Source organism: Lissotriton vulgaris, chromosome 11 (genome assembly GCF_964263255.1).
Source record: "Lissotriton vulgaris chromosome 11, aLisVul1.2, whole genome shotgun sequence".
In the NCBI taxonomy this organism is placed as follows: Eukaryota; Metazoa; Chordata; class Amphibia; order Caudata; family Salamandridae; genus Lissotriton; species Lissotriton vulgaris.
The window spans coordinates 909,287,305-909,311,795 of NC_141699.1; the positions used below are offsets into that span (position 1 = coordinate 909,287,305).

At 47.2% G+C, this 24,491-nt stretch overlaps 1 protein-coding gene across 15 annotated transcripts in view; it reads left to right on the forward strand.

Annotated features, from left to right (window-relative positions):
* The window catches only part of TRIP12 (thyroid hormone receptor interactor 12), a 1,206,981-nt gene that overhangs the window by 1,053,900 nt on the left and 128,590 nt on the right, over window positions 1–24,491 (forward strand). For all 15 annotated transcript variants that reach the window (XM_086944059.1, XM_086944047.1, XM_086944048.1 and 12 more), the window contains 2 exons: window positions 23,544–23,695; window positions 24,258–24,400. In XM_086944059.1, the coding sequence (XP_086800185.1) occupies window positions 23,544–23,695; window positions 24,258–24,400 (295 nt within the window). The remainder of the gene's footprint in view (window positions 1–23,543; window positions 23,696–24,257; window positions 24,401–24,491) is intronic.

Consider the following 24,491-nt stretch of genomic DNA (forward strand, 5'->3'; position numbering starts at 1 on the left):
GAAAGTCATGTACAGAACCGATGGCAACGCGCATAGAGGGTGCCTAAGTAGTCTCCGTGACGTAATCTTGGTGCTTACGATGCCAGCGACGGACGCGGAGCTGTACAACGCTACCTACCGACATGCAGGGGTATTACTGACGAAAAAACTTTCCAGATCCAGTCTGACGCCTGGGGATATTCTAAGGTAAGGAATCTATCACTAACTAATGTCTCTCAAAGATATATTGTTACACAAGTAGTAACTTGTGCTTCAGGGCACAGGCCTCAGGGGTTTAGATCAGCACTGGGGGTGGGCCACAAGGCCAGCACCAAAGCTTCACCACCAGTGACGCAGGGGTGGGCAAGTGTTGGGTGCAAAATTAGCGCCAGTGCCTAATGCTTTTCAACAGGTAATCATGGTTGCACAAAGAGGCTGCAGACTCTGGCCAGGAGGCTGGATGAAGGTGACTCCTGGCTGGGGAGGCAAGTTGGACAGTTTGAGGACACCTGAGCACCAATGACTTTGCTGTCTCAAGTTGGGGTGGAAGATACAGGGGTACCTTTTGGTGTTGGATTTACCTTACCGGAGCCGGTCGCGGTCTGGGGCACCCTTCGTGTTGAGGCTACAAGAGACTTCCTGGGGTCCTTGAGAGGTCTGCCACTGATGGAAACGAGGTCAGGATCTCTCAGGACAGGTAAGCCACTCGAGACATGGGTGTCAGGTGCAGAGCAGGCAGGGGTCGCGGATCCGCCTGGATTCAGAATCCTTGAAGATGAAGTTTCTTTCTGGACAGGGCTGCTGTCCTGAGGAGATCTGGTCTTGGCTGACAAATGGCCTTGTTGTTTGGGTTCTTAGAAGCCGCTGGCCACGGGACAAACTTCTTCTTCGCAGGGTCTTTGAGCAGGAGACCGGACTGTAGGGTTGGTGCCAAATCAGTAGTCTTCTGCTCATTTACACAGCGTTTTCTTCGTCCTTTTCTTCTTTGCCTGCAGCCTCACAAGGGACCCCTCCAACTGCGACCAGCTGTGGGTAAGATTTCCAGACGTCAAGACACCCCTGCACCCCACGGCCCACAGCTGCCAACTCCTGGCTGCCTACCTATCCTCCAAAATCCCAACTTACCTCTCAAAGTGGTGGTCGCACCTGAAGAATCTCCATCCCCGAGCCTGCTGACTTTGTTCAACTTCCACTTCTCCCATTGAATAACATTGGCCGCCCAAAAGCACCCTGCACCCAGCCGCCCAAGTGCCGCTGGAAGTGCAGCAACTACCCTACTCTACTTCCTCACTTGCCCTGTGTAAGTGAACAGGAGCTCAGCTCCCACAGCCTCGTGGTCTGCCAGCTAGCAGCCACCAACCAAAGGCCCCCTATCCTCCAGAGGATAACATTGGGCCTACTCACTCTGCACCCGGCTGTCCCTGTGTCGCTGAGGGTGTAACAACTGTACTTACCTGATCCTGAGAGACCCCTGAGTCTACCCCAAGAACCTTAACTTTGCCAGCCGAGAACTTACCCAAAGACCGATAACTTGATTTTCTCCATAGGGTAACATTGGCTGGGTTTCTCTCAGGGTTTCCTCTAAGTGTCGATTTTCCAAACTTACAAATATTCCTTAAAAATCGCCTGTGTAGCAAATGATTTCTTTCAACTGTTAACAGGAAATGCACCAGGGCTGAATCAAGGATCCAGCCCTGAGTAAGAAAAACATTTGTAAAGTAATTTTATTGCATTTACTTAAAACTTCCCATTGAGCTCAATGGTATTTTGTGTTTAACTTGTGTTGCATATTGCAACAACTGTATCTATTGCATTTGAAAATATTCAATTGCAACATCTCATTCTGAGAAAATATTTGATACCTACTGTGGTTCTAAAATAAAGTTACTATATATTTTTATATACAAAACAATTGGCCTAGAGTTCAGTTCGGGAGTGTGTGAGACCATTTGCTGACTGAGTGTGTACAACAAATGCTTTACACTGTCCTCTGATACTGCCTTACTGCTCGACCAAGCTACCACTTTAGAGAGTAAGGTTATATCTAATTTTAGCCTCTGCCATACCTCTGGGGACTATGGACTCTGTGCACACTGAACCTTACTTTGGTGCAGGATATACAGAGCCACTTTCTTACAGAGGGGTCACCTCGGTCAAGTCCAGGGCACCTTAGGCGTGGTCCTGACAGAGAGGGTGCCCCTCTCCTGACTACTTATTTTACCATCGACCTTCCCACCAAAAGTAGGACTTGGTCAAGGGGGCGGGCATCTCCACATGCTGGAGAGGCTCTGGCTAGCATATCAAAGGGTAGGAAGCCTTTGAGGTTCACTGCCCTGAATGCTATTCCTGCTTGGGGGGTAGGTGTGAAGCACCTCCACCCCAAGCAGCCTTTGTGCCTGACCCACAAGGGCACACCTGCTCCCACCTCAGTGGTTCAGAAACAAGTCTGTGTGTGGCAGACTGGTGTACAATAGTCAGGTGAACACAATGGAGTTTGCTGTTTTTCAGGGGGCATCTCGAAGATTCCCTAAGTGCATTTTGTAATAAAGCCAGCTCTGGCATCAGTGTGGGTTTATTATGCTTAGGAGTTTGATATGAAACTCCTTAGCATTCATTAAAACCATCATGGAGCTGTGGAGTTCGTAGTGACAAACTCCCGGCCCATGTACTCAGTATGGCTTCACTGCACTTACTGTGTATGAATGGCACAGACACTGCTGGAGCATATTGCTCATGCAGCTATGCCCTCGCCTGTGGTATAGTGCTCCTTGCCCTATGGCTGTGAGGCCTGCTAGAGGGTTGACTTACCTATGCCACAGGCAGTGGTTGGTGGACATTGCATTCGAGGATGGTCGCCGTGTTGACTCTTTGCTTGTATCTGCACCTCAACACACAGTCTACTACAGCAGTGTGTATGGGTTTGTTGAGAGATCTCTTAAGGTGGCACAATACATGCTGCAGCCTAAGGGAACCTCTCTGGTCACTAGGCCTTTGGTACCACTTGTATTTTTTGCAAGGGTTGTATTGGTGAGCCAGAGGTGTGGCAGTTGTGAAAACAAAAAAATAGTTTTGGGAAAGAACACAAACTGGGATCCTGAGTATCAGGGACCCTGTGCACACTCGGTCAAAGTGCATCAGATATCAGGCAAAAAGTGGGAAGTAACCATGTAAAAAGGTGCTCTTTCATAGAACACTAGACACATTAGTGGTTGCTAATGCAAACAAATGGCATACTCAAAGATTACAGGGAGGCACTTCCCCCAGACAAAGAATTAAAGTTAATTGATGCATCTGGTAAACGGGTAGCAGCAAAATCCGCTAATCAATTGGTATAGCCAACAGTCAGGAGGGGTTCCGCAAACATCTCCTAGGGGCAGTGGCAGCTCCTCTGTGGCGGAGGAGTGTTGTGCCCCCCCCCACTCCACTCCCTCCAACCCCTTTTGCTGAACAACTGAGGAAATGGAAAAATAAAATGATAAAACGGTAATGTATAATTTTATTTTTCCTTTGGGGGTCGGGCCATGCTATGACCGGCGCGGAAGGAGTGTGGGGGGCTGCACTGTGGTCAGTACGCATGACCGTTTGACTGGCCGTCCATAGGGCGGCCAGACAGTCATGTGCATTGACATCTCCCCAACCCGAGCTGCATTGTAGGGTGGAGAGAACAGCAGGCTTAGATCCCAGTCACCTTTGGAGTGGGAAAACAAGCCCGCTCAGGCCAGTCCCTCCCTTTCTCTTCTCGCCGCTTCTGTCATGCAAGTACCAGGATGGGAGAAGTGCTGGGATTTGTAGTGGGGAGTCTGGGAGCCTCAGCACATACACAGCAAGAAAGAAAAGAGGGGCAGAGCAACAATTAGCTAGGAGCAGGTAAGATGTTTTCTTTTTTTGTCTATTTTGTCGTCCCTCCCCCGCCTACCACTCTGCCGCGAGGCCAGCCACTACTGCCCAGAGGAACATAAAAAGAGAGGATATGATCTGGTTAATGAGGGAAACTCCATTACAAATACTTCTATGAAATGTGCCCTGGACTCTGTCGATAGAGCAGCAAGAGAAATTAACACAAGTATTCTCCGTGTTTCAGGATATATATCTAAGGTTCAACAGGCTGTCTTTAATCTACCTATTGACGAGGAACACCTTTTGGACCAAACGTAGATGCAGCACTCGAAAAAATAGAAAAGGACCCTCATTTCGTGGGTCTTTTCATCGCCCCAATTTTAAACTAAGCACAAAAGCTGCATCAATAGAACCCTCTGGTACACAATCTAAAAACCAGGTGTGAGAAGATAGCCTGACATATGATGTCCACTAGTTCTAGTGGGCACCTTGCACCAGTCTAATCGAGCCTTACTTATGATGGTTGTAAAGTCAACCTTATAGAAAGCTATCCTAGTGGTAGCATGAACCAGCAGTCTTCAGGCTAAGACTTCAGAAGGCGAGTTAAGCAAGTTGTTTTACCATATATAATCCCTTGAATACCAAATGAAAGGACACCACACAAGGTATTTATCGAATATATTTGTATTTAATCTAAACACAACCCCTCTGCACTCTTTGTGAGGCCAGAGGTCAAAATACAATACAAGTCACACAGTTAATATACGATAAGTTGCACAGTATACGTTATGCCCTAGGTGCCTCACAAACCATATACTAAGAAAGTGGTATAAGTACCACGTGAGAGTTAGAAAGAAGGCCTAGGGCCTGTAGAATCGCTGGGGCTACCCTAAACAACCAAAGGTTCGGAAGTAGGAGACCCACGGGAGCTGCGTGCAGTGTCTAAACACAGGCGCGGGTTCCCATTGACTTTCTATGGAGTTCGTAAAAGATACAAAGTTACAATTTAAGGACACTTCCGGATTGACTAGGATGGAACCCTTTTAAAGTCGGACACTTCGAGAGTCAAGACCCACGGGAGCACCGGAGTACTGGTTTTACCTCACCCAGGGAAGCCGGGTGCATAGGTGTCTTTTCGTGTCGGGTTTCGTCGTCGTTTTCTATGGAGAGCTGCAAAGAAGTGCTGCAGGCGACCAGAGGAAAACTGTCCAGGTGGATCCAAGGGTGGATCAGTGATGTGAAGAACCTGAAAGCAGAGGGGACAGAGTCTGGGTCACTAGCCAGTGACCAGGAAGATACCAGGCTATGTTGCATGCTTGAAGGTGAAGGTGAGTTTGTCTCTTCAACCACGAGGTCCAGTTGGCATCGACTATAACCAGGTGCTGGATTCAAGCTGTCCCACGATGGATCTGGATGACTGCGGCGTCGGTATCCGGATTGGACCCAACAAGCCTTGGCAACCGCAACCCACGCAGGATGTCGAGATTGGCTCTGTTGCGGACCAGCAAGGTCTGTGGCGCTTCTCCTTTTCAGGGAAGCTGGAGCAAGCCTGGAGCAACCAGGAAAGCAAAGTAAATTCAAGATTGCATCTTCAGGGGGCTCACTAGCCAACGGGCAAGGAACTGGGAAGACGCGTCAAGCTCAAATGCAAAGGCGGGGCCCATAGGCCACTCGCGGAGTGTGGGGGCCTGAGCTTCGGTGCAAATGGTGCTCGGGGCTGGGGCTTCTCGTACCCCAATGCACAACTTACTGAGGCTTCAGGAAAGGAGTGCAGGTAGCAAAATGCAAGATGTCCAAGATATCTGAAAGAAACAGGTTAGTATTAGATTCCTTACCTTAGAATATCCCCAGGCGTCAGTCTGGATCCGGATTTTTTTGTGTAGCAGTACCCCTGCGCGTCGGTAGGTGTTGTCTGCGGCTCCGCGTCGTTGGCGCCGGGATGACGGCGCCGGAGTACGTAGACGCCGCCCTCGCACGCTGACGTCGGTTCTTCTTTTTTCCGCGCCAGCAAGCACAGGTCCGGAGAAAGTGGTACCCTTTAGTCACTTTTTGACTAAGCTTTTTTGATCCTTTATGGATCCTTTCGAGTCGTACGACTCCATCGGTGCCGGTAGCGATGCCTGGGGTTCAAGTCATCACAGCTCAGCGAGTCGACACCACTCATCGGGCTCCAAGTCCTCAGGTAAGAGGCACAAGAAGTCGAAGAGGCGACATCCCTCTTCTGACACCCCCGACGCTCGCGCGATGCTGCCGGGGGTTTGTGTGTGACACCCCCGGAGCCGCAGGCGTCGCGCCTTCTCCATACCCACCGGTCCCTGGGCAGAACGCGACGCCGGAGGAGATCGATGCCTTCCTCATGGTCATGAGGTTGCTCACTCCTCCGTCGGGTTCCGCGATGCCTTCGAGCCACGCGGCCCCGACTGGGGCCAAGCGGGCCGGGTGCTTCGGCCCCGGCGGCGACTTCGGTCCCAACGCCGCAAGGCCCCACTGGATTTGGTTCTGGATCCGGGTCGCTGTTGGTCGACCTTACGACCCCGCTGGCGTCGACCCCCTAGGGTGTCACCCCCAGCGCCGTCCCCGCACGACGCCGTCCTTGGTCCACCCCTCGGTCCGGATCAGACGCCGGAGCGGGGTCGCTCGACGCCGCATTCAGCGCCGGCCGAAGAGGTATTCTTCGTGGATCTGGTTCCATCCTTTACCCCTGAATTCCAGGAGATGGATGACGAGGGAGGCTGGGAGGGGTCTGAGGACCTTCCGGCACGTGAGTGCCAGTCACTTCAGGACTGGACACAGGAACTAGGGGAGGCCAGTGTCCTGGATACCTCTCCAGACACTGGTTTTGTCTCCCCTCCTACCGTGGCTAGTGAGGAGGGGGCTACTTATAGTGTGGTGCTGATGAGGGCGGCCAAGGCCTTGGCTCTTGAGCTCCCCATCCCAACGGTGAGGTCGAACATCCTCACAGAGGTCCTTAAACTGCAGGTAAGCTCCCCAGAGCCTCTACTGCCATTTAATGAGGCACTTGGTCCAGGCCCACTACAGGTCCTCCTGTAGATAGGATTGTCGCTAGGCGCCACCCCCTGCTCCGGGCGACCCTAGTTACTTGTCCACCCACCCCACCCCTAGAGCCTGGTTATCCAGGCCTCTACTTCCCAATCCGCATTCCCGACTGCACCTCCGGATCGGGAATCTAAGACGTATGAGCAATTCGGCAAGAAGATGTTCTCCTCCCTTAGTTTGGGGTTGCGGTCGGCCAACACTGCGTGCCTCTTGGGCCGTTAAACCCACTCCCTGTGGGATACGGTTGCGGCCGTGCTGCCTGAGTTCCCGGAGGGAGCTCGGGTAAAGCTCGCTCAAGCCCTCGCGGAGGGACGAGATGCATCGCGGTATTCCTTACGATGTGGACAGGATACCACGGACTCGCTGGGGAGAGCGATTTCCACGTCTGTCGCGGTTCGCCGCCACGCCTGGCTGAGGTCCGGCAACTTCTCAGCCGATGTCCAGAACACCCTTATGGACTTGCCGTTCGATGGCAGCCACCTCTTCGGTGGCAAGGCAGATAGTGCGCTGGAACGCTTTAAGGACTCCAGGGCTACGGCCAAGTCCTTGGGCCTGTCTGCCTCGCGCCAGCAATCTTCGGCCCAGCGCTCCTTTCGTGGCCACTGAAGGGGGGGCCCCCAGACGTCCTGCCAGCCACGGGCCGCAGACTACCATTTAGCGCGGCAGCAGGCGTGGTTACCGTCGCTGCAGTATCAAGGGACAACTGTGCGGCCAGTCCACATCCACCCCTGCAGCATCCGCCTCATAGCCTTCCTAGTCCGAGATTTCAGGCCTGCGAGGCCTCCGGTTAGTTATGCGCTATATAAGTGGAATTTTTCATTTCATTTCATTTGACGCCAGTGGGGGGCAGGGTTCGCCATCACCTCCTCCACTGGCGCTCCATCACATCGGACAGGTGGGTGCTGCAAATCGTCCGAAGGGGCTACTCCCTCTCCTTTGAGGCGACCGCTCCAGCCATGCCTCCGCAGTACCACCGCGTGTCGGGGCATCACTTGTAAATTCTGCAAGAGGAAGTTACAGCCCTCTTGGCCAAGGGGGCCATTGAGTGCTATCCTGGACCAGAAGTAGGGTCTGGTTGTTACTCCCACTACTTTCTGGCTCCCAAAGGAGGCCTACGCCCTATCTTGAACCTGCGGAACGTCAATGGCTTCCTCCGATAGGAGAAGTTAAAGATGCTGACTTTGGCTCAGGTCGTAGCTGCCCTAGACCCAGGAGACTGGATGGTAGCGTTGGACTTGCAGGACGCCTATTTCCACATTCCCGTCCTCCCGGCCCACCGGCGCTACCTGCGGTTCACAGTAGGCCACGAGCACTTTTAGTTTACCGTTCTCCACTTCAGCCTTACCAGATTCCCACGGGTGTTCACAAAAGTGATGGCGATGGTCGCAGCTCATCTGCGCAGGTTAGGGGTTTCAGTCTTCCCCCTACCTCGACGACTGGTTGTTGAAGGCGGGCTCGCCCCAGACAGTCGTCAGCCACCTCCAGACTACGGCCAACCTCCTGCACCTGCTGGGGTTCTCCATCAATGTGCCTAAGTCCCACCTGTGTCCCTCTAAGAAGCTCCTCTTCATCGGAGCGGTTCTAGACTCGGCGCAGTTTCGGGTTTATCCTCCCGAACAGCGGGTTCAGGATATTCAGGCTCTGATTTCGATCTTTCAGCCGGTATCCCGAGTCTCGGTCAGGTTGACGCTGCGGCTTCTGGGGCTGATGGCCTCCTGCATCCTTCTGGTGCATCACACCAGGTGGCGGATGCAGGCTCTGTAGTGGGACCTGAAGTTTCAGTTGGCCCAGCATCAGGGCAACTTGTCCGACCATGTCTTGATCTCGGAGGGCACTGCAAGGCAGTTGCAGTGGTGGCTCACGGACCGCAATTGGGTCAGCGGCAGATCCCTCTCCCTACCCCAACCAGAGCACGTAGTTGTGACGGATGCGTCCCTCCAGGGCTGGGGGGTGCCACATGGGAGAGGCGGAGATCAGAGCACTCTGGTCTCCGGCGGAGTCCTGGCTCCACATCAACCTTCTGGAGCTGCGGGCGATCCAGCTTGCACTGAAGGCATTCCTCCCCTCTGTCCGGGGGAGTGTAGTGCAGGTGTTCACGGACAACACCACCGCCATGTGGTACTCCAACAAACAGGGCGGGGTGGGGTCGTGGACCATATGCCAGGAGGCTCTGCGCCTCTGGCAGTGGCTGGAACATCTGGGAGTGACCCTGTGTGGTTCAACACCTGGCAGGTTCACTGAACGCCAGGGCGGACGAACTCCGCCCTCGGTGCATGATGGATCACAAATGGTGTCTGAACTCTGACGTGGCGCAAGGTCTCTTTCAGCAGTGGGGAGAGCCTTGGTTAGATAAATTCGCCACAGAAGAGAATGTGCAATGTCATCAGTTCTGCGTGTTGGAATTTCCAAGGCGGCACTCGCTTTTTGTCGAGAGTGGAGTTGCGGTCTGTTGTATGCCTTTCCGCCTATACCACTTCTGCCCAGAGTGCTGAAGATCAGGCGCGACCGGGCCCAAATCATCCTTGTAGCTCTGGACTGGGCGCGAAGATACTGGTATCCCGAGCTCCTCAGCATGTCAGTCGATCCCCCGATTCGTCTGCCTCTTCAGGAGGACCTTCTGTCGCAGCAGCAGGGAACGGTCGTCCAGCCTCCACCTCCATGCGTGGAGATTGAGCGGCGACAGTTGAGGCCATTTGACTTGCCTCCTGAAGTCTGTGATGTTATTCTGGCAACCAGGCGTCCCTCCACAAAATCGGTATATGCCTGCTGGTGGAACAAATTTGTGGCATGGTGCATAGCAAAGGCTGTGGATCCCCTTTCTGCCCCTCTTTCTGAGGTTCTCCTCTTTCTTCTTTCTCTTGCCCAGCAGGGCTCTGCTCTGGGGACTATCAAGAGCTACCTCTGCCATTTCCGCCGCCTTAAGGCTACCTGATCAGCCCTCTTTGTTCAAGTCCCCAATTGTTAATAGGTTCTTGAAGGGCATCACTCATATGTTCCCTCCTGTTCCTTTTGTGATGCCTCAGTGGGACTTGATCCTTGTTTTGACTCATCTGATGTGCGCTCCCTTCGAGCCACTTCATAACTGTCCTCTTCGTCTTTTTACCCTTAAGACTACATTCCTGGTGGCCATCACCTCTGCCAGGAAGAGTGAGTGAGGTCCAGGCCCACTCTTCACAACCTCCTTTCCTTTCTGTCCATCCGGACAAAGTTGTGTTGCGGACGCAACCCTCTTTCCTACCCAAGGTAGTCACAGCCTTCCACATCGGGAAGCCCATCACCTTGCCCACCTTCTTTCCGCCTCTGCATCCCTCGAAAGAGGAAAAAAGGCTTCACCCTCTGGACCCAAAACGCGCGCTCTCATACTATATGGATCTTACACGCCAGTTCCAGGTGGTTGAACAACTCTTTGTTGGTTATGTGGGCCCTAAGAAGGGACGGGGGTGCACAAACGGACCATTTCCCGTTGGCTTGTTATTCACTGCTTAAAAAGGAGCCTACTGTGGGGCTACGTGCCCATTCCACTCGGGCCACAGCGGCTACCACTGCCCTGGGTCGGGGAGTCTCCTTGCAAGACATCTGTCAGGTGGGCCTCGCTGCACACGTTCGCAAGACACTACTGCCTGGACAGCCAAGTCCGGAGAGATGGCTTTTTCGGCCGTTCCGTTCTCCAGGACTTTCTGGTGTGATCATTGGTTCGCAGACCCACCACTGGGGTTGGTATTGCTGGGGTATCTATTCTAAGGTAAGGAATCTAATACTAACCGGTTTCTTTCAGATGCACAAGTTACTTTCCTTCGGTAACAATATATCTGTAAAACAGTAGTTAGTATTAGATTCCTTAACGCCCCACCCATCCTCCCTGTTCTGCGAACCGATATCTAGGGTTAAGGTCATCCCCTTTCAGGGCCCTAGTTTCATGGCACCAGTGTTGGTTTTTATCCTGGCTCTGCATTTCTGGCGCGGAAAAGCTGTGTATAAGAACCGACGTCCGCGCGCGAGGGCGGCGTCTAAGTACTCCGGCGACGTGATCCCTGCGCCGACGACGAGCCGCAGACAACGCCTACCGATGCGCAGGGGTACTGCTACGCAAAAAATTCCGGATCCAGACTGATGCCTGGATATATTCTAATGTAAGGAATCTAATACTAACTACTGTTTCTTACAGATCTATCGTTACCGAAGGTAAGTAACTTGTGCGTCCGGTCCCACGTCTCTCGTGTCCGCCACGGGTCTCAGCTTTGCTGTGGATGTGGGTCGGGGTCAGAGAAGTCTGGAAGTCCAGTTCTTGTCTTCGGGTTCCGACTGGAGCCTTGAAACTGCAGACCGGCAAAGATGCTGTTGATGCCTATTTGAAAAGGGTGGTCACTCCTTGACCACAAGGATGATGTCTTCCGTCTTCCTGTCAAAATGGAATGTCAAAGGTCCAAGATATGTTTTTCAAAGATTCGTCCAGGATAATCTAAAGTCCTGCGTACACAGCTCCTATACTTATACTAAGGTTGGGGGCTGGATTACCTGACTAGGTCCCTCCTATGGTTGGACCTGAGAAGGGGGTGGTTACACCCCTTTCCCTTTGTCCAGTTTCGCGCCAGAGCTGGGGCTGGAGTGCCCCAGCAACTGGTTTGAACCGGGCTATGCATTGAGCACCTTGTGTGCCCCAGGCAGTGTCTAGATGAATTCACTGAATGCAGCCCTCCCTGCCCCAATACACAAAATCCCTGTCTGGGGAGGTGCTGGCCCCTCCCTGGACAGGAAACCTATTGTCCAGGCCGCCCTGGCTGGAGTTTCCCCCAGCAACAGGAGGTCAGACTCGTGTCTGTGACAGCAGCATCCATTTTGTGATGCTGAGGCTCTGTTTAACTTTAACCGGGTAAAGCAGTAACATACATGTCTTTTCCCTCTAGAAGGGTGGAATGCTACCCCCGCCACCAGAATTGGCGGGGGTAGTATTCCAAAGGGTTTGACACCTTACACAACATGTTTTGATGAAGCCAAACCAAAGTTAGCATTACCCACGAGGATTATAATGCACTTAAGAGTATATGGTATGGCTATATCATAGAACAGCTATAAGGAGATGGTTCCGAAAGCTGCAGAGGGGCTCAGCTCATGCTAGGGCACCCTCTCACATAAAACCAAGCACTCTGCTTCCAGGATTGTCAAGGATTACCATAGGAGTGGTTTATAGGTGTATATGTGTCTATATGCAAAGGTAGATATAGGTATACTATATCTAAGTAAGGGGTGATTACACCACCTTACCCAGGCTGTGTGAACAGACCTCTGGTGTCAGTTTGGAAGGCAAACCAGGGGTGGCAAAATAAATGCTGCTACACCTAGTAGGCCTAGGGTACACCCATGTCCTGGGTACCTACGGTACACTATACAGGGGCTCTCAAGGTAGACCCAGTAACCAATCGGGTATGTACCTTAAGTACATAGAGTCCATTTATAGAGAAAGCAGATAGTCTGGGGCCCTGAGTAGCAGGGTCCCAGGCAAACTAAGTCGAAAACCAGCAAAACACCAGGAAAAAAAAGTTGGGGTAACCATATAGTCAGATTCCACCTTCCTACACCAAGGACCTACAACATCCTCTAAACACTTCAACAAAGGCAGTTGGAAGGGATGTTATTTCAGAGGTAGCGGATGGGGAAATAATACCTGCACCGCAAACACTTTATCGAAGCATTAACTCCGTTACTTTTCCCCCAATCATCTAACACCTGTCGGGGAATGTCTATAACAATTTTTTACAGAATGGAAAACTATAACTACAGACAAATGGGTGTTGGACATTATCCAAGATGGCTACTGTCTAGACATAGCGAAACAAAAGGGGATGATGGACGGAGCGTTTGAGCAAATCAAACACTCACCCCCAGTCAACTGATCTGGGTTTAAGCCATCACCATTCTTTAGCTCACTCAGCCACCCCAGTTCAGACATGGCCATATGCAAATCAGTCTGACCCTGTGCCTCATGGGAACAGTCCAGTCCGTACTGCCAAGCCATGTCTTCCCTGGACCGGAAACAAGCATCCTGGGACCGGTTTCGGATTCATAATCCTTATCAGCCAGGCTATCTTGAATCCAGTGGCCAAGTGAGCAAGGTACTCGCGTCTGAGCATACCCTACCAACTTAGGGCGAACAAAGCGAAACAAAAGGGGATGATGGACGGAAAGTTTGAGCAAATCAAACACTCACCCCCAGTCAACTGATCTGGGTTTAATCCATCACCATTCTTTAGCTCACTCAGCCACCCCAGTTCAGACATGGCCATATGCAAATCAGTCTGACCCTGTGCCTCATGGGAACAGTCCAGCCCAAACTGCCAAGCCATGTCTTCCCTGGATTATGAATCCGAAACCGGTCCCAGGATGCTTGTTTCCGGTCCGTCCATCATCCCCTTTTGTTTCGTACTGTCTAGACATGTCACACCTCCTCCAAACATTCCACCCAAAAAAATACAAGCAACACCAAATTCTGCTCAAGCAGAAAATAACAGCTCTCCTACTCAAGTCCTATAACCAGTACAACATCAATATCACGGAACAGGAGTATATTAACTAAACTTTCTCCTTCTCAAAAAAGACAGGTTGCTAAGACCCATTTTAGGTCTAAGACCCCCTAAATCATTACATTCTTTCAGAACCTTTCCACATGGATACTGTGTAGGAAGTAATACTACGGTTACAGAAAGGTAATTTCATGTCCGCATTAGACCTCAAAGACGCTTACCTCCATGCCCATCGCAAATACTTACAGTTAGTCTTTCGAGGATGACTTGCTCATTTAAAAGTGCTGTCATTTTCGGGTCACCGTCGCGCCTCAGGTATTCATTCACAAATTGCCTAGCGGTAGTTGAAACGCATCTGCAAAGAGAAAACATTTATCTATTCCTTTACTTGGATGATTGGCTCATAAAAGCAAGCAACACTCTAATTTGCAATCTATCCCCTTCCACGCTGATGACGAGCCCAGCTCGTCACGTAACATGCGTTTTGAAAAATCTCAGCGTGCTAGCGGAATTCCGCTAGCACGCATGAGGTTAAATATCCAAAAGACAATCAATCTACTGCATGATCTAGGGTTTACCATCAGTGTGTAAACATCACATCTTCAACCATTGCAAATATAACTCTACTTTGGGGCAATTCTAAACACTCAACTGGGATTAGCATACCCAAATACTGTCAGAATTCAAAACATTCTAACACTAATGCAACAGTTTCAAACAGGGGACCAACTCAGTTAGGACAGTAATGCGCCTTTTGGGCATGATGGCATCCTGCATTGCAATAGTCCCACATCAACAGCTTTACATAACACCACTGCAAGAATGTCTTGCACAACAATGGAATCAGTCACATGGTCAAATGAATAATCTAGTGTTGGTAAACAGCAGTACACATCTCGCTCTAGTATGGTAGAACTCACAAAACCTTTCCAAGGGGCAGCTGTTTGTAGACCCAATTCCCCCGAGTCATTCTTACAGCTTATGCTTTCCTAGCAGAATGGGGAGCCCATCTGCAAGATCTAACAATTCTTGGGATATGGGATCCCAAACATTCGGGTTTGCACATCAATTACCTAGACCTTTAAGCTGTTCACTTGCATTGAAAGCATTCTTAACTCACCTGAGCTACAAAGTTGTACTGGTCCAGACGGACAACATGCCTATGTATTATCTGCAAAAATCAGGGGGAGAGACACTCCCTGCAGTTATCGCAACCAGCACAAGCAACCTGACATTTAGCAATACACCATAACATTTATCTCCTATCATAACATGTACCAGGGACAAGAAATCCAAGTTGCAGACCCCCTCAGCTGGACACAACAAGAAGTACACAAGTGGGAACTCCACCCCCAAATACTACACCATACTTCCGTAAATGGGGGTATCCACAAATGTCCTATTTGCAACACCAGAAAACACAAAATGGCCAAGCTTCGCCTCCAGGTTCCCACACTCATTATCCAAGGTCAATGCCCTACAGAAGAACTGGTCAAGGATATTTGCCTACGCTTTTCCCCTCTCCTACTACTTGCGTTTGTAGTCTGAAAGCGCAGGCAAACATCTCTCACCCTAATTCTCATAGCCCTAAAATAGGCTCGACAACCATGGTTCACAGCACTACTAAAACTCTCACACATTCCTCACAAGAAACTTCACCTCAACCCGAACCGCCTTGAAGCAGAACCATGGCAAAATCAGACATTCCAATCCCATGCAGATGAACCTTGCCTTAAGGCTGCTGAAAACATAGAATTTGGATATCTAAACCTTCAAAAACAGTGTGCGGATATTCTTGAAGAAGCACATAACCCTACCACTAGAAAATGTTACTCCACTAAATGGAAAAGATTTGTGTTCTATTGCCATTAGCAAAAAGTTAACCCTTTGCAGTCAAGTGTACAAACAATTTTCTGTTATCTCTCGTATCTTCAAACATCAGGGTAAGCATTCACTACAGTACGTCTACACCTTACTGCTGGTGCAACATATCTACAAAATAGACCGCATTTGTCTGTATTCAAAATACCAGTTGTTAAAGCTTTCATGGAAGGACTTAAAAGAGTAACTCCTCCCAAACTCCCACCATCCCCCATGTGGAATTTAAACATTGTGCTAACAAGGCTCATGGGCCTTCCATTTGAGCAACTACAATCATGCCAACTACAATACTTGTCTTGGAAAGTAGCTTTCTTAATAGTCATCACTTTACTAAGTCGTGTCAATGAGATCCAAGCACTAACCCTAGAAAAAACATTCTTCCATTTTCATAGGGATAAAGTTGTATTCAGAATAAATCCGAAATGTATCTGTAGAGTAATCTCTCCCTTCCATTTCAACAAATCTATACAATTACCAGTCTTCTTTCCAGGACCTGATTCAGTAGAAGGATTGGCTCTACATACTCAGGATGCCAACAGAGCCTTAATGTATTATATCGACAGAGCTAAACCATTTAGAAAAATGAAGCAATTATTTGTTGCTTTTTCACCTCCACACACTGGAAAACCATTTAAAGAATATTGAATTTCCAGGTTGATTGTTAAATGTATTCAAACTTGTTATGCTATAGAAGTCTTTTATCATTTCCCCCCATGGCTCACTCAACTCCTGTTTTTTTTTAGGGGTCATACCTATTGCCGACATCTGCAGAGCACCAACATAGTCCACACCACACATTTTTACTAAACATTATTGTGTGGATGTTTCAGCACATTAACCAGCTGATCTTGAACATGCTGTACTATGTACCCTATTTCAAACACTGCGACCCCCATGGGCTAGCCACGGCTTGGAGAAAGGGACTGCTTTGCAGTCCATGCACTTCATGTGGATCTACTGCCACACATGACGCAAACATGTTATTACTTACCCTGTAAGCATCTGTTCATGGACTGTATGCTGCAGATTCACACCTCCCTGGACGTCTGTGTAGGTCACACTTTACTATTTTACATCACTTTTATTTAGATTACTTGCATGGATGTCACATACTATTACTTATTCTTACTCCATTCTCACCTGCCTCTGGAAACACAATAGAGTTGATGCCCATACCCAGTATCATTGAGAGGAGGAGCTGGACATCTTCGTGACTCGAAAACGGTCTTTTATCAAAAACAACTTTTAATTATCCGAGCACAATACTAGATTGGCGGACTAATGCACTGCATGTGAATCTACAGCACTACATGCCAAGAACCAATGCTTACAGGATAAGTAACATAATCCTATTGAACTCTACTGGCTAGGCTAGGCATGGCAGTGAGCTACAGACATTCTGTCCAGCCACCCTTAATTCCCCATCGAGGCTAGTCTGCTGACGAAGGCCTTCTTCCTTCCAAAGGTAGTCTCTTTCATGTGTGTCAGTCTATCACCATACTGATCTTCTACCCTCTCCACATTCTTCCAAGGAGGAGGCACTGCTATCAGATTTGACAAGACCCCGGAGTTTCAGTTTGATGACCGACTTTTCCTGGGCTGCTCCCGGCCCTAAGAGAGGCAAAGCGATTCAGAAGTTGACAGGTCTGTGCTGGGTTGTCCTGTTTTTCAAGATCTGCTATAGCCTCGCCAATAAGAAAGCACCTGAGGAAATCAAACACCATTCCACCTGTGCACAGGTGACCTCTTCAGCATTGTCTCACATGTTAAAATGTTGGGTATTTGCTGTGCTCCAACATGGTCTTTGGTCCACACTTTTACAAACTACTACTGTCTTCACTACAAAGTCTGCAGAAATGGCCTTTTTCCCAGATCTGTGTTGCAGTACTTCTTAATGTGACCATCTCCTCACCCACCACCTGGGAGGTACTGTCCGGGTATCTATTTAAGAGAAGAGATGCAGACAGAAATATTCATCAGAAAAAAAGTTACTTACCTTTGTTGGTAATCTAGAACATTCTGTCTATATGCAGATTCCCTAGGTATAGCTCCCCACTTGGAACCCACTTGGAAGAGTGCGATTGCTATTCATAATGTTCCCAATTAGTTTTGGATCACTGCAATTTCTCTCCATTTCGATGGTTTCTCCGCCGCCTCTGAATGTGTCGAAAAGAGGATGTGGAACCAGAGGTGGGGAATTTAATAAAATATCTACTTGCCCATGGGATAGGTTGCTTCATAAATTACCTTTAACTGTAACACAGTCCTCTTGTCCCTTTTGTCCCATGTAGTGTAATGATAAATCATGGCAGCAATCTCATATAAGATTTCTGATATAGCTTCTCTGATTATGCCGGGGCTCATACCATAGTAGGGGTTTGAATACTAGCAATTCCCTCATTTTGCCACCTTTCCGCAGATCTACTTACTGGGGTTGAAGGTAGTGGTAAACAATAGTTCCAGGATTGGAATGCCTATTTAAGTCTGTGCAAATCTACTAATGTGACTGTTTTAACCCCTTGCGTGCCCCCGTTGGCTGACGGGAGCACTACCTCGGTAGTGGTGCCGTCCACCTAATAGAATGCCCGCACCGCGGTGGAAAAACCGCAGCCGTTAAGGGGTTTCCCCTGCTCTTCTCCAATTTTTTCCCATACTGAGAAAGGTTGGAAATGTACTCCTGTCAATGGCAGACGTAAAACGTCTTTCAGGGTTGGGGGAAAAAAGTGGTTTGAGGGTAAGTGAACTTGCAAACACTCAACAGATTTTCGCATGAGTAAATTTACACGCGCATGTTTGCTCGTGCAAAATGCAGTAGATAAATATTTTTTAGGACTATGATTTCTTGACTGACTTCTGTAAATTCATGTGAATTCATGAAAGCTGTTAATCTGTACTAATGGAAGGACGCCCCAACCTTAGGTGGCAAAAAGATCTCACTCCTAATGTTCACCGACGATACTCTTATACTATCAAAGACACGTCAAGGGCTCCAACGCGGGTTAAATAGATTTGAAGAGTTCTGTGTAGATCATGACCTAGCAGTTATTGTAGATATAACTAAATTCATGATTCTCCAGAATTCTAGTAAGCCCATCAGTGAAGTTAGGATGCATGGTGGGGCCTTTGAACAAACTGAGATTTTTTCCTATTTGGGTGTAATGTTAGATAAACTGATGAGCTGGAAGCCGCAAATTGATTGTCTTTCGGTCAGACATGCCCAACTTTCGGGTGTGCTGCTCAGGGAGCATAGTTGCTCACTCACCAAACCCGTAACTCCAGTATTAGAGATTTATAACTCAAAAATTAGTGCCTCAATTCCATATGGCTCAGAGTTATGTGCCCATGCGAACTATGAGGCTCTGGTGGTGGCACAAAATAAATAATTTTGTTCATTGCTGGGGTTGCCTCAATCTACCCCCCTGATTCCCCTGTATTTGGATCTGGGGTGCCATTCCATCAGAGATGTAGTCCGTTATAGGTTACTACTATACTGGAGAAGGTTTTGGCCGACTCCTGAACTTGCCATCTATGCTTCGGCGGTTCTAGAACATGGACGTGAGCAATACAATTGGGTGGTTTAGGAGTATCAAAAATGTTCTCCGTGAATTGGGTATGAACCAATTGTGGACTGCCCCGGCTGATAGCCCATTCCTGAGCAGAGTTTAAGGGTGCATACTGGCATCTGATATATTCCAGGCAATTTGCATCCTCCTGCAATTCAACTCTGTCTAGCGCTTTTCTTCAAACTAAACACGAACCCAAGTATGAACCATATTGGGATCTCATCACATCGTCTCGTGATAGAAAACTTTTCCATCAATTTAGAGTAGGAACCTTACCTACAAAGACCTTTACCTCTAAATGGTATAATTTGTGTTCTTACTCTAGTGGTTGCCCCTTTTGCCCAGGCCAACGTGACACTGTGAAACATATGTTATTTGCTTGTCCAGCACTTTGTAATCCGAGAAGACGCTGGCTGAATCCAGTGTGCTTAAACATGGGTGCAAGGGACCACAGTGAGGCCTATAGATCATTGAAAACAGCAGTGAATGGCCCCCTTGTGGTTGCTCTAGCCAGGTTCTTGGGATGGGCGTGGGTGATTCGTTGGCCCGCAGGGAGGCATAGTTAAACCTCCTTCGTCTTTTATACTTTATAAAATACAGCTTGTGGATCTTTTTTTTTTTTTTTTTTGTATGATGATGCTCTTATGCAAAAGAGACAATGTTCTCGGGCACCACTTGATGTTTTTATAGTTGTATTTAATTATTTATTGTTTTAACAGATGTCATAACTGTTCGTGATACTCACTTGTATCAGTGTAATGCTACCAATTAATTTAGTCCCTCTGTGGTTTCGTGATTACTTTTGTGATTTATTTTTAAAATCGAAATAAAGTTTATAAATTGAAATTGGAAGGACTTATACCTTGGGTCCACTTTTGAAATTAATTCCGTAAATTCATGTGAATTCATGAAAGCCATTCATCTGTACTAATGGAAGGACGTATATCATCTGTGCACTTTTGAAATGTCTTTAATAAGTGGGTCCCTAATTAGGTCTGGCATCAACCAAGACCTCTGTGTTTATTAAAGTTCTGTCTATCAGCTGGCTTCACTATGAGTGACAGCATTCTGCTCTTTCTCTATAAGCATATTGGTACACATAGTAGATTTGTTCAGCGCCAGTAACTAATGCAGCAATGTGTGCTTTTTGATATAAAACGTTTATTTTTGCCAGATGCATTTTATAATGGGGTGTTCCCACAGCTCCCACATCAATTAGGTTTTACAAAAACCGTGCCAAAACAAGCCACACATTGACAAAACCAAGAGGATGACTACCAATTTCCTATCTACTGCCTTTGACAAAGCTTGTTAATTCTAATGTTTACCATATTCCTGTCTAAACTTGTACCACCGAATTTCCATTAGGAATATTTTTGGGAAATACTAGCATGCACCAACACATTTCATAAATGATGCTGCAAAGAAATGGTACCTACAATTTTACAGTAGTTTAGTAAAATGCTTTTTTTCCTTGTTGCATGTATTTGTGAACGTTTTATTTTGAAAACAAAGTATAATCTTTCTTGCTTTCAAGCTTCTACAAATATTTGCATCTAATCGGAGAGCATTCTGGGAGCATTATACATAGCCTCGTAGTGCTAAACTTCGAAAACATGTGCACACATGTTTATACTGGAACCGCTTTGTCAGTAGTGCAGTCCGAGCTTACAACATTTCCTTAGTACGCTGGGGTGGTGGCTTTTGCAGCTCGATCACACTGTGGGTGGAACATGAAGCCAAGACAGATCTACCTGTCTGTGCAGGATACTTATTGCAAAGCTGGTTCCTGGAAGAAATGTAATAGGTGAAGAATCTTTAGATTAGTAACTTGCTTGTACGGGGTGGGTTGGGAAGGGTGCATCTTCTCCATTTAATAACGTTTCATATAGAGTGTCAGGAAATGCGCATCCTCACCATTGATTAAGAAAACATCTCAGCTGCATCACCCAGGCATTTCTCATGTTTTATCTTTGTTTCGCTTTCAAGCCAGGGTGGCTACTTGTCATCAGTATTCTTGATTCCAAGTGTCCGTTTCCAAACAGATTTTGAATCAGCTGGGAACTGTGAAAGTCTTTAGTGGTCAGGCACCTTTCTATTTGCACGTCAACTCAGCTTCTTGTCTCCTGATGGGGATAGCACTCACTGGGAAAGATTTTGCTGCTGGCAATGCTTTGGCCCAACAGTTATGTGCTGTCTCTCCTAGATAGCTTAATGATGTAAACGTTTCAGGACTTATTCAGACACCATCCACACATGAGGGTATTCATTTGACAGTCCTTTTCAGAGGAGAGCAAGTAGACTCCCTCCCTGCTAGGGGTGCTGATAAGAAACTACCTATTCCCTTACAACCAGGGATGAGTGGCAAGAGACACTCGCGCACAGGTTGGAGGTTCACTTAGGGAGACTCCTCCCGCCACCTCTTCTTATCGTATACTAGCTCTTCTAGCTGACCACATTCTTTAGTCAAAAACAAAGCCCTTTCAATGTAGTTGGAGATTGTCAGTTTCACAGAAGGAAAAGCAGACGGCATTTGAAAAAGCAAACTGTGAAGAGAACAGCTATATTTTTCAAGGCATGCCATCATATACCCCTGCCCTGAGTACCCAACTGCATATGAAATTGGAATCCTTACTTTTATTTTGGTCTGGGGGACGGGTATGTGTCATGCTAATCTAGCATGTGTGCAGAGGCCTAGGCCTGTGCCTCATAACCTAAGGTCCAAAACGTTTCATGTGATGTGGAGGTGTGCACTACAGCCCTCATAGTGGGCGTTGGACTACTGTCCATGCCCTAGGAACATCACATAGAGGCCTTCTCCTCATCTAAAGTTCTGCTGTTATGTAAATTCCAGAACCTTGCACTGGCATTCAGTGTGCATGTCAAGTTCATGTATATGCAGTGAGTATATAGCACCTCTATGGTAGTAGGACTGTGAGTTGTGTAAGAGTGCTGGGGCTAGTGGGGACCATTTTTAATGCCTCTGGATTTTGCACTCCACAAGATGGAAAAGGACAGCTTCCCCTAGACAGTGCAAGTGATGTTTCTAGGCAGATCTTGCCCTTTTGTGTTTCCCTAATTACCACTTCAGGTAGGCTGACAGCCAGAGGCAGAGATCTCACACTTCATTGTTCCCATATTTTGGAGATTTCTGCTGCGAACCAGTCCCATTGCTATCTGCTTCGAGAACTATCAATTTGCACAAAGTCTGTGTTTAGAGAGCAGCTGGAGAATGATACTTAAGAAACCCAACTCATACCGGTCTTTAAACCTTGTACCATGGATCTGCATTCCTGTCTGGAAATGTTTATAAAAGGGAGATCCAAACCACCCATTTTTTTCCACACTCTAGTCCTTGTTGACTAATGAAGAGAGTGCTCCAAAGAGTACTTGAAGAGCTGTAGAGTAACCAGGGCTGGTTTCTGCCAGACATCCAATCTCCCACAGGGGAGGGGACATTACCTGAAGTCTGCACTTTACCCGGAACGAGCTGATGGCCTGCCTGCTGAGAGAGGGAAGGGGCTGTGCCTGGCTCGGCAGGAGGATTGATTGTCCAGCTGGAGATGCTTCAGAAACAGCTGACTTTCTAAGAGAGTGAAACCAGGAGTGATCTGTGTTGTTAAATGGTTCCTCCAGTTGCTGTGCTCACTTTGTTTGAGTTGTATAAGACTGTACCAGAACATGCATCCTTTGTTGGCCACCAGTTTGGCATGGGCCTTATACACTTATGTTATGTTATTGTCATTTATATAGCGCCAAATCTCCAACGGTCTCTAAGCGCTTGTGAGAAACGTAAACCCCTACCAGAGTTACAAGGCCCGAAACTCGGTCAGTCTAAGTAGGCTTAACCAAAAGCCTGAATAAACAAGAGTCTTCAAACTTAGTTACCCATGTGTCCTGTGAGTGTATTTGAGCCATCTGAACCTGCTCCTATTTATGCCAAATGTGATGGGGAGTGTTGCAAAGGGATCCCAACCATGGCAGGAGGAAAAGGGATACTAAAAACATTGCATTAGTACCTTGCTGTTTAATGCAACTTTATTTTCTACCCTGAATGTAGTTTAGGTTTATGGTATTTAGCTCCGTTTTTTGTTTTTATTTAATCGTTTTACATAAATGATGAGCACTGAGATGAATGTTACTTTATTTTGTTTGTTGGTTGACAGAGTTCTGAGCGATACCTGTAGAGTCATGTGAAGAAAGTGTTGTACTTCACTGTGTTTGGAAAGCCATGATAGGACGGACCACAGAACACCACAGGGAAAATAACTCAACCATCACTGTCTGAATCCTGTAGTTCCTGTCTGCCAAATGACCTCCTGATTGGGAGGAAAATTACTAGTAAACTTTTCACTGTCAATTGATTATTTGCTTTACACAATTTTGCTAAGTGGGCTATGAATGGTTAATCTTTTGCATAGCTGAACTCCTCAGTATACAGACTGTCACACTATGCAAAAGATGAACAGAATTCAAATTTAAACTGCTCTTATTGCTCAGGAGGGGATTTCTTCTGGTCAATCATTTGTTTAAAAGGAACATGCGGACCCTATTCTGTTCATCTGGGTGTCATAGCCCAAGTAGGTTAATTACTGTTTAAATGTTCTCAATACGGTGGACCCTAGAAAGTCTGCCCTGACCTCGAGGAGGGAAAATTCGTTTTAAATTTCTGTTGACATTAATTTATTGATATTTTGTTTTTCTTTAGATGGTGTATGCCCTTCAGTGGGAAATCCCTTAGAAGCTTACCTCATATCTGTTCCACCTGAAAACATAACGTTTGAAGATCCATCATTAGATGTTGTCCTCCTTTTGCGAGTTTTGCACGCTATTAGTCGATATTGGTATTATTTATATGATGTGAGTAACTTAAGCATTCTCTAAGATGGCGCTAAACGAAGATCTACTTTTGAGCTTGTTTTAAATGCCAAAGCAAATTTATGATTTGTATAATTCTGTTAATTTTAGTGTTAACCTTTCCTTTTGACATTTGCCTCTATAATTTCAATGATTTGAACCTCAAAACAATACACAAACATATAGAAACAAATAGTTAAATGTTGAAATATTTTGTTCATTGAGCAATTAGATATAGAAAATGTTTTCAAATTTTCAATGTTGGTGCTTTATTTTTTATATACTTTATTAATTTCATTTTATCAGTTTTAATATTTAATTTTTAGAATAGTTGCTGATCGCCAGGGGTTGTTATATCACGGGTTAAGGACCACTTGTGTAAATAGTGCTTCTTCACCACTGTAAGGAATTGCGAGAAAGCTATTGTAAATCTTTCTCACAGCCAGTTATTAATGAACATAAATGTGAAGTAAAAAAAACAGAAGGAAAAGTTAAAATATGCAGTGCACATAACGTATGTGTTTGAAGTGCATGGATAATTATTTTATCTTTTTCCCGGAATCAGAATGCTATCTGCAAAGAGATTATTCCAACATCAGAATTTATTAACAGTAAGCTAACTGCAAAAGCCAACCGGCAGCTTCAAGATCCTTTGGTGATCATGACGGGAAACATACCAACGTGGCTAACAGAACTTGGGAAGACGTGGTGAGGAATTGTTTTTGCACCTATTCATATGTATCAGATTGTTTAGTATATTTCAGATAAAATCATAACCAGCAAAATCATATAGTGCCGA